Raw genomic sequence first — 12,545 nt, 5'->3', positions numbered from 1 at the left:
CATGACATGATATATAATCTACATATATTATGTCCAAGAGAAAAAAGAGAACCATTAATGTGTCATGGTTAACATTATATTTAATGTCATTCAATCAAATACTGTTAATGCTGGCCAAGAACTATTTAATACAATTTAACATATATATGTATATACATATACATTTTATCATAATTTCATAATCATTATCTCTATGATCATCATCTCTTCTTTTTATTATTTTTTTGAAACAGCTAGCAACAGAATGATCAGACTCAGCTCATTTTACTGAAATGTGGCTAGGTTATGAAAGAATGACCGAATGAATAAAAAAATGTTGTACTGGTAATCCTGGTACATCAACTAGTAATTCTGAGCAATTTCATTATTTTGACTCTTTCTACTCCCCTGAGAACCATTTCACAGTCAAGTATCAATCAATAAGCTATTTACACACCTCTTAGTCTAGGCATTGCATGGCAAATCAATCTCAGGGCATGGTGCACATGCCCTTTTCATAAGGAGAGCTTCACAGTCTGTTAATGTCATGCAGAGACTGCATAGGATGCTGTTACCACTGATATCAATAACAATAATAGTAAGGGTATAACATGATCACTTAGTTTTCCTGCATGGCTACTGTAATTTTGTGGAAAGAGGAAGAAAATTCAGCAGTGCTGATAGTGCTTGACTAGCTGGTACTATCAAATCTTATATTTCCATGTCTCATTGTTTCACATAAAACATTATTACATCATACTTTTTGTTGGGGACTTTATTATCCCTGACACTTTTCCTCCTTGATCTGTTGCCTACTGCCCTTGCAGAGGATGGTTTAGTTCTGTGATAGCCTGTCTTTGAAAAACAAATGCTGCTCTCTCTGGAGATACTATTACAGAGGTACCTGACAATTGAAAACGTAATCAATATTCTAGTTAATATAGTTACAGGATCTTGGAGGTTGGCTGTGGGTGAGAATATCTGTCCTTGTAAGCAATGCTTTTCTTTTGGCAAAATCAGGTGAATGTGATCAAAATGATATCTAATACACAGAGCACTCCACACAGCTTCTCTTAAATCATGAGGTAAAAATGATTGACAGATGGCATGGTGGTGAGACTAATATTTGGGAATAGAGATGGGTGGGGCTTTGTCTTGGCTTTTCCTTTCATTGGAGAAAGCAAGGAAACAGAAATCCGCAGAGAAAAAGGAATGAACCATATAGAGAAACAAAGAAACCCACAATAGAAAGGAGGGTGCGGAAGAAGGGCTCAGAGATTTTCAAAAGCAACATCATAGAAACAGAAACTCTCATTTTAAAGAATGTCCTCTAACTTTAATTCAGAAAACATAAAATTATTTTGCTTTTAAAGACACAAGGAGTTGTTTTTTTTTTTTTAAGCAGAGAGTAAGACACTATAGACCTTAACTGCCCTCTAGCTAAAATCAACTGAAAAAGCTATATTTAAAAAACCAAACCTTTGTAATTGCATTAATAAGCTACAATGACAGGAAAGAATACTAAAGACCAAAAATTCAATAAAAATGGGAACCCAGAGAGGTAAATAGAACATTAGAATATATGAGTCAGAATTTGGCATTGAGGGTATTTTTCTAGTCTAGTTAATTTAAGCTTTTGTTTTTTCATAGGAGACCAAGTTGAGCCTGCTTAGCATGAGGCATCTAGGCATCCTCCTTTCCCACCAAAAGAATCAAATTCTTGGTGTTCCAGAGAACCTCACTATAATGTTCTAGAAGTTTCTATAATACATTTAGTTCTTCTAGAACTTCAGTTTTAGAACTCTCCCATCCACCCCACTTCCTAAGCAAATAATCTGTCTCAAACCTTGGAATATATCATCTCTGAGAATACCAGTCACATTCAAGCCCTCAAACAGGTCTGCAGTTTAGATTCGCAATACCTGGGTGATCTGGAAAACCTCAAACTAAAAATGATGGTGTCCCAGGCTGGTTGTGCCCAAGGTAGAAGTAAATGAAAACCCTCTCTGGTGGAACCTATCTTCAAATGAGCCTAATACGTAAAAAATTTACAAAATTTACAAAATAAGACCCAATGAGTAAGAGCCAACAAAAAATCCAGGAATATATATTAGAATTATGAGACACATAAAGAGAAACAATGGAAAGGATTAATATTATGAGCAAAAATCAAGAGATTGTTGAAAATGGCCAAACAGTATATAGAACGTATAGAATTAAAAATAAATAATAATAGTAAAAATTCACTCGATGATTTTGAAACAGATATAGAAGGAAGAAAAGAATTTGCGTGTATAGCTGAAGAGGTACTAAGAGAGATAGTTTATATGTCAATATTAAAAATTAAAAAATGAAGTGCTGAAAATATGAAGTATTAAACTTAAAAAGGTAGAAAAGTTTAAAAAAATCTCTACAGAGAGTCTAAAGTTTCTTTCTTTTTTTTATGGACACAATATCTTTACTCATTTATTTTTATGTGGTGCTGAGGATCGAACCCAGTATCTCACATGTGCAAGGCAAGTGCTCTACCACTGAGCCACAGTCCCGGCACCAGAAAGTCTAAAGTTAGTTGGGAGACATTTAATAACTGGAAACGTGTTCATGGACTGGAAGGCTGAATATGGTAAAGATATCAGTTCTCTTCATGTTAATATATATAAAATCAGTAAAACTGCAATCAAAGCCCCAACAAGTTTTCAGGGATTTTTAAAATTGCTTTTTACGAACTTGAAAAGCTGAGTCTAAAATTTAAGTGGAATTACAAAGGGGCAAGAATGGTAATGAAGGAAAAAGTCAGAGATCCTACCTTGCCAACTATTCAGACTTATTAAAAGGTATCAAATGGTGTAGGGACAGATAGGTAGAACAGGGGAAAAGAACACTGGTGGTTCTAGCAGTTGAGGGGAGAGAAAGTCAGGAGTTACTAATCAACAAAAATAAAGTTTCACTCAGGCAAGGTGAAGAAGTTCTAGAGATCCGCTGAATAAAACTGGACAACAACAATGTATGGTACATGTAAATTTTTTTGAACAGGGCAGAGCTCATCTTATGTGTTCTTATCACAATAAAATAAGAAACTATAGGAGAATTATCTTCATTATCTTAGGGTACAGAAGAATTTCTTAACGATAACACATAGTGAAATAACCATGAGGGAAAAGACTGATAAATTTACCAGCTCTAAAATTAAGAACCTCTGTGTAGCAAAAGGCAGAAGAAGCATATGAAAAAATAAGCTTCAGAACAGAAGATTTTTGGCAAAGTCACCCATCAAGAGCCACAAGAACACTTACACAGAGGATCCAGACCCACAGAGAACTCTTCCACGTTAAATAAGGAAAATGCAAAATCAACCCCCTCCCCCAAACTAAAGCCAAACTAAACCAAACCAAAGAAGCCTGGGGCACCCAATTGTTTTTTAAAAAAAAAGTATAGAAAAACTGGTTTTATAGTAGCATGAGCACAGGGCATACCATCTTCGCTGGTGTGGGGCTCTGTACCAGCATCCTGGTCCACTTCCTCCAATGTACCGTGCTCACTGTATGGGCTGTCACTGTGGAGCAGAAATGGGAATTCATGTGAAACAAAAGCGGGGAGAATTTTAAAAAATGAGTAACTGCTGCTTCAAGGAAAAATATGACTTTTAATGGCAAAGAATTTACTGGATTGGGTAGAGGTGAGTGAAGGGAGGGGAGGGGGTCTGGGGATGGGAAGGATTCTAGAATGAATCGGACATTATTACCCCATGTACGTATATAACTATATGACTGGTGGGATTCTATATCGTATATAGCCAGGACAATGAGAAATTACACTCCATTATATGTGCTGTTTCAAAGTGCATCCTATTATCATGTATAACTAATTTAAAAAATTTAAAAATTAAAAACAAAACAAAAAATTTTACTGGATAGTCTGTCAGTGGAATACTAGAGCTTCCTTTGATTATCTGATTCTATGGTGATATCTATCCATTCATCCACATTTATCTTTGACTAGATTATTTTACAATTCTATTAAGACAGAAGCTATAGAAAACTGATGGTATTACAAATAACTCTTATCCAAAGAAAGCAAATTAGTTGAATTCAGGCAGAAGCTATTTGATTATTGCCCCACAGACAGGTCTGTATTTGCAAATTCAATTCTTTGTTTTACTACATATAAATTGATGACTCTTTGACTTCTTATTCGAACTGACTATAGCATCTTTCTCATCATTTCTTGACCTGTGTTAATCTATATAAGAATTATTATTTTTATCCTCTTTTAGAACTTATCCTTTAACACTATCACTACCTTTCCTCAAATATAAGCTGATAGGTAAAAATGCATTGGTCACAAACACAAAACTGATGTAACTGTGAAATTCCATTTATTTGCTGATGTTGGGGGACAAGGATAACTATTGTATTATTGATTTTCTGTTTAAAATGAACAATGCCCTAGACAACACTATGTATAAGCGAAAGGACATACTCAAGTCCACATTACTGGTTGCAAGGTCATAATACAGGCTTTACGCAGTTTGGAAAAGCAGTGACCACAAAATGTCCTAGTTTACAACACATCAAATACTATTGACCTTATCTCTGCATACTTGGTCTTTGAAAAAATGAGTAAGATAGCAGAGCTTACTGATACAGCCCAAATATCTGGGAATGCTAAATATGCCTTTGACACTGACTTTAAAACAAAGATGACTCTGAAAATAAAATTATGTATCTCAGCAGGGCTGAGTATTATTCATTTACTTTTCCAGAGCCAAGCTTTAGTCAGGTACCTTGCACATAATAAGTACTCAAGTGAATATTACTAAATTGAATTTCATGTGTAAAATTGCTGAATACACTACAGAACTGGAATTTAGCATGGTTTGTGGCTAATTTAGGAAGCAATACATCTGGAAATAACACCCAGTTTTCTTAACAGTCATACTATCATTCAAGTAAAAATGCTTCCAGTTATTTTTGATCTTTCAGCTATGGATTCCACTTTTACTTAATCCTCTGCAAGGAAAGGGAAACACAGTGTCCTAAGAATGGTCCAGAATGAAGAATTTAGACATGTTTATTTCCAGCTGCTGCTGAGTCCTAGCTGCTCAGACAGTTCTTGAAGGAGGCTGCTATGTGGAAAGACTTCAGTGGGCTTTGGAATCAGATGTACCTGGTGCTTTGATTTGAGTGTGTCCCCCAAAGTTCATGTGTTGGAAACAATCCCCAAATTCACATGTTGATGGTGTTTGTAGAAGGGGCCTATGGAAAGTAGTTAGGGTAGGTGATGAGGTAGGTGATGGGAGGGCATGATGGAATTAGTGGCTTTACAAGAAGAGGAAGAGAGAACTGATCACACCTACTCCTTTGCTTCTGTCATTGATGCCTTCCACCATGTGCAGCAAGAAGGCCCTTAACAGATACCAGGATCTTGATGTTAGATTTTCCAGTCTCCAGAACCGTGAGAAATAAATTTCTTTTCTTTATAAGTTACCCAATCTGTGGCATTCTGTTACAGCAACAGAATGGACTAGGACAGCTGGATTCTTCCAGTTACTGCTTATCACTGGGCAGGCTTACTAGCCTCTTTAAGTTAACATGGTAGAATGTTTATGATAAATACAAGAGATCATGTACACTGAGTAACTGGCATATAACAGGGGCTCAAGGAATATAATTTAATATAATTTCTCAGAAACTTGTTAAAACTCACATTTCAAGTATCAAATAGTACAGACATCTCAGGGTTTCTTACCTTTGGGATTATTCAATAGATTATACCTTCTCCATATCTATACTTTACGAGGGGGTGCTTATACTGTCATATTAAAAATTTTTATTCCCCAAATATATGAATATAATAAATTTAACATTTATTACTATAATTGATTAGAATAATATTTATTAGTAAGGGTGAAAGTGAAAATAAGAATAAATATCCACTTCATTGACAAAGCCCCTTTAAAATGAGTCTAAAATATGTTATATGGAATCTAAAATATCTGATTAAGAATAAAAAATGTGCCAGGTGCAGTGGAGAACAACTATAATTCCAGAGGCTTGGGAAGCTGAGGCAGGAGGATCATAAGTTCAAAGCCAGTTTCAGTAACTTGGTGAGGGCTTGTCTCTAATAAAATACAAAAAAGGGGTGGGGATGTGGTTCAGTGGTTAAGTGCTCCTGGGGGGTTCCATCCCTGGTACCAAGAAAAATGTAATCTGCTAATTTAATCAGTCATCTTTCTGGACTTAATGTAATAATAAAAATTAATAAAGTTCTCTATAGCATCAAAACCTTTATTATTTACAAAATTCACAATAATAAGGTAGGTTTATCCAAGAAAATGTGAGATTTGGGGAAAAGAGAGGGATGACTGAATTTCCCTAGTAAAAAGCCAATGTTGCTGTGGATTTTGGTAGACTAACATTGTGAATGTTACTGCTACTGCTTCTTCCTTTTCTTTTCCCTTTTTAAAATTGGTGATTTATAGGCAATTCATTTACCTAATTCAGATGATCGATATCTATACTTTTTTCCTTTTTTTTTTTGGTGGGGAAAGACTAAAATGCTTGGACTTACCAGTAGTCATCTCCAGCCATACATTTCTCATAAACAGGGCCATCCAGTTCTTTAGTGTCTGGGAATATAGTCTCATGGTGGATGATGATGGTCTTGATGATTTCATTCACATGAGCTTGGCAAGACACTTGATCCTGTATTTCTGGGACAGGCATCAATGTTGGGCCAAAGCAAATGGCCAGGTTGTAAGGGTCCATCATGTTCTCATCGCTGTACTGTGAAAGACTGAAGGAAAGCAAGAAAGAAGTTGTAAAGTAACAAGGGGAAGAAAGAAAACAGGGATCTAAAATATTTTACTTGGTTTTGTTATCGGAATAAAATGAAAAAAAAAAAAAAGAATAAAATGATATTTCAACTGACTTAAAGTTGACTCACTGAACTCCAAGGAAAGTAAAATGAGGTATGATCTTCTACTAGGTAAAAACTGGGAGGTGAAAATTTGCTTAATTTTAAGTGGTGTTTTTCCACATCATAAGAGAGTTTTGTATAGTATTCACTTCAATGGTGACCAAAATCAAGTCCATGAGTTTTATTTGTAAGTACATGGTCAGGATCTGAATGCTATTAAAGTAAGTTTGGGAGAGACAGTATGGTATCCATAAAACTTTATGTGTGCCTTGAAATTTGTCTTCACACCACTTAAAAATACCTCAGATTTCAGTTTTCTTCTATAAACCTTGAGGAAAGCCTAGTAGAAAACAAAGCCCCTTTTCTTTGTAACTACCGAAAGGAAGCAAATAACTCTAGGCTTTCAAATCTGCTGTTGGCTAAGTCTACCAACACTAGCTGACAACCAGTGTCACAAAAACACTGACGTGCCAGAAAAGGGGAACAGAACCCTTGATTCTCTCATTCCACGGAAGGGGGCAAACTTTGGGGAAATTTCCGGTGTTCAGTACCAATTTATAAACAAAATCCAATGGACATTTATGAAATACTTTTTACAGGCAGGTCAAAATACGCCAGTTCTTTAACACCATGCCTCTAATCCATGAGCAAGATGCTGTTCTAGGGAGAGTTTTGAGATGCTCTCTCTCAGTATATAGAATGTCAACCTTGAAAGGAAATGTAAAATCCAGGTGAACAGATGACAGATGGGAGGAGAAAAAGGAGACTCAACTACCTTTGTGAGATGATGACAGACACAAAGAAACGGAGACACCACCTGACACGATACTCTACCCTTTCTCGGAAATAAGATAGTCTAGAAAGTAGAAAATACAAAAGCATAATTTCCATAGCTAACATATGTCTTTCCCTTCTGCCATTTCTCAAACATTCAATCTTACAAAAAGTTCACAGTAACAGAGCAAATGATCATGTTACACACCATCTTAAAAATGGGGGCAGGATGGAGAGGTGAGATTCAGAACAAGAATGGTCTAATTTTCAAGAGACACACTTGAGCTCAGCAGGGAGACTCATACTTAATCTTTCTTTTAGTGCTGGCTGGAAGAGAAAAATCCGATATAAAGAAATGCTATTTTCAAGTTTTGATTTTACAATGAAAAAGAATGGCTAATCTTTCTTTTTGTTGCTTTTTTTTTCTTTTTTGATTCTTTGCAGTGGTGGATATTGAACCCAGGGTCTTCCACATACTAGGCAAGCATCCTACCACTGAGTTAAACCCCTACCCTGCAATCTCTTTTTCCCTTCTTCCTGTTCCAAGCATCCTACCCTAGACCCTGGACCCCTGTTTCCGTAAGAAGGCAGGTTCAGGAAGCCAGGAACAACTGCAGGCAGAATCACTACAAGCAATGCCAGCTGATCGAACACTGGTGCGATTGTCTTTCTGGTGAGATTCATGATGTGTTAAATTCAGGTTTTGAGAACTTTCTTAAATAACAGACTGCTTTCCTAGTTCATTGTGGCTCATTTGTTCACAGGAAAATTTGGTAGGAACATCATGGAGAGGGCCAGTAGCAATGTAGGGCAGGCCATCCTGGGGGTATGGGTGAGGAGGGGTACAACATATGCAATTAAAAGTAAAGAAGGCAAGGCCTCAGATTTTTACAGCTGCCTGGGTGACTAGGCTTATTTAAAGGTTAAATGTAGAGCCTCTATCTAACCTAAATATAGTTATTTGCATCTCTCTGAATACCATTAATTTCCAGCAGTGACTTTTTTCCCCCCTTTGTAGTGACTTCTGAACATGGGTTCTATGTCATTTGGGAATGTTCTAGGCACCATAGGGTCAGCAGTAGAGCCCCCTTCTGTTTGGTTCCCTGTCAGTATTATATGGAATTTGGCTCTTGGGGCCAACCTGAGTGGGTGTGATTTCAGGACTAGTCAGTAGGGTTGTAGAACATCTCGATGGCTTTTGAGGATGCAAAACCTCCAGTGAAACAGAGATGAGAAAATATCCTAATTTTAAGAAGGGAGAATGCATGCCAGCTTACTCAACATGTTGACTCCCCCTGGATTTCTTTATTTCCAACTGCTTCAATGAAATGCTGCACAGCAAGGGGGCTCTTCAATAGAACTCCTGGAAGATATTCTTATAATGGAGCCTATACATCAGGAAATAACAACTGAAAATCAAGTTGCCTAAATTAAGAGTAAAGTTTCTCTGACAATTATGCAGAGACTTTTAAGATTTGTTACATTACTTTAGAGAATATTTTAGAAATATTTTTCTTCTTGACAAGGTCTTATTATGGTGCATTTGCAGAAATTCTTCTTTGGTTCTGTGTATAAGTCTCATCTATGATTTTCTTATATCTTTGAATATGACATTAAAAAATCACAGAAACTTTCTGGAATGAGCAGGCAGTTTACATCATTTTGACAAAAAAAATACCAGTTTTGGTTGAAAAAACATACATTTCACTAGAAGGGTTTTTTTTTTTTTTTTTTTTTTTTTAGTAGTGTTTGGATATTTTTGCATTAGTTTTTGGATCTGAGGTAGATTTTTCATCTATCTATCACACAAAGACTTTGATCTGTTGAGAAAAATGTACCTTCAGTCTATAGTCAATCATTTTCTCTTCTACTCTGCTGATAAATGGAACCCAACGTACATTTTATAGGATTCAGGAACACAGACAGAATTCAGATGGGCATTTTGACAGAGCATTAGGGTACTTACTGATTGAGGAAGGCAAAGAGGTACCTCATCACTATAAGGACCGACCTGGGCAAGGTCAGGAGGAGTTTGCGGATGTGAAGCGCCCTCTCATAGAGATTATCTATTCCTACAGACAGAAGATGACATGGTCAGGCTCCTTTAACTTCCACATTTAAAGCAGATCATTGTAGTTCACATCTGAACACAAACAGTACCTTGCCCTTGGGAAGATGCAATCATAACCAATACCGTGAATAAATGACCAGCTTGGGTGTGCCACTGTTTTTGAGGGTGTTTTCTCTGACCCATTGCTGTTTGATTGCTGTGGCCTTAGTCTTGAGGAGTTTAGAGTCTTCTAGGTTTAAAAATACTCTTCCCCCTTGTTGCTAATTTTCAATTTTGCATCTCACATGGTTTCAACTCCTTTTTGCTGAAGTTTTATTGTGGGACCATCATAACACTCTCCTCAGTTTCCCTTTCCCATTCCTCTTTAGCCTGTGGTGTTTAGCCTTGACTTGGGTTCACTTGGGGAGATTTAAAAATGCTGATGCCTGGGATTCTTTTATGCAGCCAAGGTTGAAAACTGTTGCCTTAATTACTCATGCCAAGCTGATTTTCCTGGAATTTTGAGTGCTGACTCCAGCTGCTTTCTACTTATTATCAAATGGGGTCATTTTATTTGTTCCTTTGCATGGCTGAAAAGGTATGAAAATGTATTAAGAATATTCTTACCCAACCACAAGTAAGTTTGCAAAATAGCAAATAATGTATCAGGATTCCTGGGAAAGAACACTTCCATTTCTGTCTTTAAGTATGCCATGTTTGGAATTGTAGGTCTGTCATCTCACAGAAAATATAATTTCAGAAGCTCTTTAACCAGAATTTAAGTAAAATATAATCACACATTAAACATTCCTGTGACATTTTTATTCTGTAAATGTAAACCTCTGATTAATAATAGCATGACTGTAGTAACTATGAATTGGAAACGTTATATTTGGCCTTTTTATTTGTAAAGTATTTCAGAACAGAAAACCCTCCCACTATGAACAAGACAGGTTAGTGTCACATCTATTGAGGATAAAGTAGTATGCTTAACACACTTTCTAGGCAGTGGTCTTTGTTTTTCTTTCCTGAAAAAGAGGGGGTAAGTTATTAAACTGGGACATAAATTCACTCAGGCCACAAGAACTCAGAAATTGAATTATCAACATTTCCTCCCAATTTAGACCCAGAATGCTAGTAGGATCAAAATATGATGTAGAGTAAGCTGTTTGCCTACCATGACAATCTCCAGGACACTGGGGAACCTACACTGTATAGAAAGAAATACCTACAGATGAAGAAATGTGAAAGTCATTGAGAACCATTTTTTACCTATTATTTCATATCAGAATTAACTGGTTAAAAGTTTATTATCTGAAATAGCTGACTTTAAAAAAAAAGTATCTGATGGCTGTTGCTGGTTTATATTAAAGAGTGAAAAGATAATTTGGCACACTGGTATCAGTTAACATTGAAATTTAGTAGCATGTGTCCCCTTCTTCATTAGTTAATTGTGTTTGCATTAGTGATTTTATGTTCATGCTTGAAAGCAGTTACAAAGTTTAATATATTCATGTAAATATATATCGTAAAGACGAATGATCTCAACAACAGTCTTTTGTTGGCAAAAATCCCTCCTCTTTACTGGCCATATATAAAGGCATACATGATACCTTAAATGCCAAAATGCTTCTGCCCTAAACGCTTCTTGGGTATTTTGAGAGTTAAGTCTCCTGATTTTCCAAGTCAGTCCTTACTTTAAAGGTAAGGTCAACTACCAGGGACAGGATTTCTGCAGCTAGTTTTTTAAAAATCATTTGTTCTTTTTAGTTATACATGGTAGTAGAATGTATTTTGACATATCATGCATACATGGAGTATTTCCATTCTTGTGGTTGTACATGATGTGGAGTTACACTGGTTGTGTATTCATATAAGAATATAGCAAAGTTATTCATTCTACTGTCTTTCTCATTCACATCTTCCCTCTCTCCCATTCTCCCCTGTCCGATTTGGTGAAACTCCATTCCACCCTCCCCTTGCCCCAGTCTATTGTGAGTCAGCATCTGCACATCAGAGAGAACATTCAGCTTTTGGCTTTTGGAATTGGCTTATTTCACTTAACATGATAGTCTCCAGTTCCATCCATTTATCAGCAAATGCCATAATTTCCTTCTTCTTTATGGTTGAGCAATTTTCCATTGTGTGTATGTACCACATCTTCTTTATCCATTCATCTGTTGAAGAGTACTTAGTTTGGTTCCACAGCTTAGCTTTTGTGAATTAAACTGCTATGAACATTGATGTGGCTGTGTCATTATAGCAAGCTGATTTTAAGTCCTTGGACTTATACTGAGGAGTGGGATAATTGGGTCAAATGGTGGTTCCATTCCAAGTTTTCTGAGGAATCTCCATACTGCTTTCCAGAGTGGTTGCACCAATTTGCAATCCCACTAGCAATGTATGAATGTACCTTTTCCCCCACATCCTTGCCAACATTTATCATTACTTGTATTCTCAATATTGCCATTCTGACTGGAGTGAGATGAAATTTTGGTGTAGTTTTAATTTGCATTTCTCTAATTGCTAGTGATGTTGAATATTTTTAAATATATTTGTTGACTATTTGTGTATCTTCTTCTGTGAAGTGTCTGTTCAGTTCCTTTGACCATTTATGATTGGGTTATTTGTTTTTTTGGTGTTAAGCTTTTTGAGTTCTTTGTATATCCTGGAGATTAATGCTGTATTAGAGGGGCAGGAGGGAAGGATTTTCTCCCATTCTGTAGGCTCTCTGTTCATGTTCTTGATTGTATCCTTTGCTATGAAGAAGCTTTTTAGTTTGATACAATCCCATTTTTGATTCTTGATTTTACTTCTTGCATTT

At 36.3% G+C, this 12,545-nt stretch overlaps 1 protein-coding gene across 5 annotated transcripts in view; it reads right to left on the bottom strand.

The window, feature by feature from the left end:
- SRGAP1 (SLIT-ROBO Rho GTPase activating protein 1) overlaps positions 1-12,545 on the bottom strand; it is a 281,734-nt gene that overhangs the window by 19,272 nt on the left and 249,917 nt on the right. For 2 of the 5 annotated variants that reach the window (XM_079139661.1, XM_079139662.1), the window contains exons 16-18: positions 9,638-9,743; positions 6,550-6,774; positions 3,453-3,532 (exon numbers count right to left, since the gene is read on the bottom strand). In XM_079139661.1, the coding sequence (XP_078995787.1) occupies positions 3,453-3,532; positions 6,550-6,774; positions 9,638-9,743 (411 nt within the window). Of the gene's footprint in view, positions 1-3,452; positions 3,533-6,549; positions 6,775-9,637; positions 9,744-12,545 lie in introns of those variants that run through there. The other 3 variants (XM_079139663.1, XR_013763794.1, XR_013763795.1) reach the window with 3 other exon arrangements.

Source organism: Sciurus vulgaris (genome assembly GCF_902686455.1).
Source record: "Sciurus vulgaris genome assembly, chromosome: 5".
Classification (NCBI taxonomy): Eukaryota; Metazoa; Chordata; class Mammalia; order Rodentia; family Sciuridae; genus Sciurus; species Sciurus vulgaris.
The sequence above is the reverse complement of the archived record's forward strand: the minus strand, read 5'-3'. Positions and strand labels throughout refer to the sequence as shown.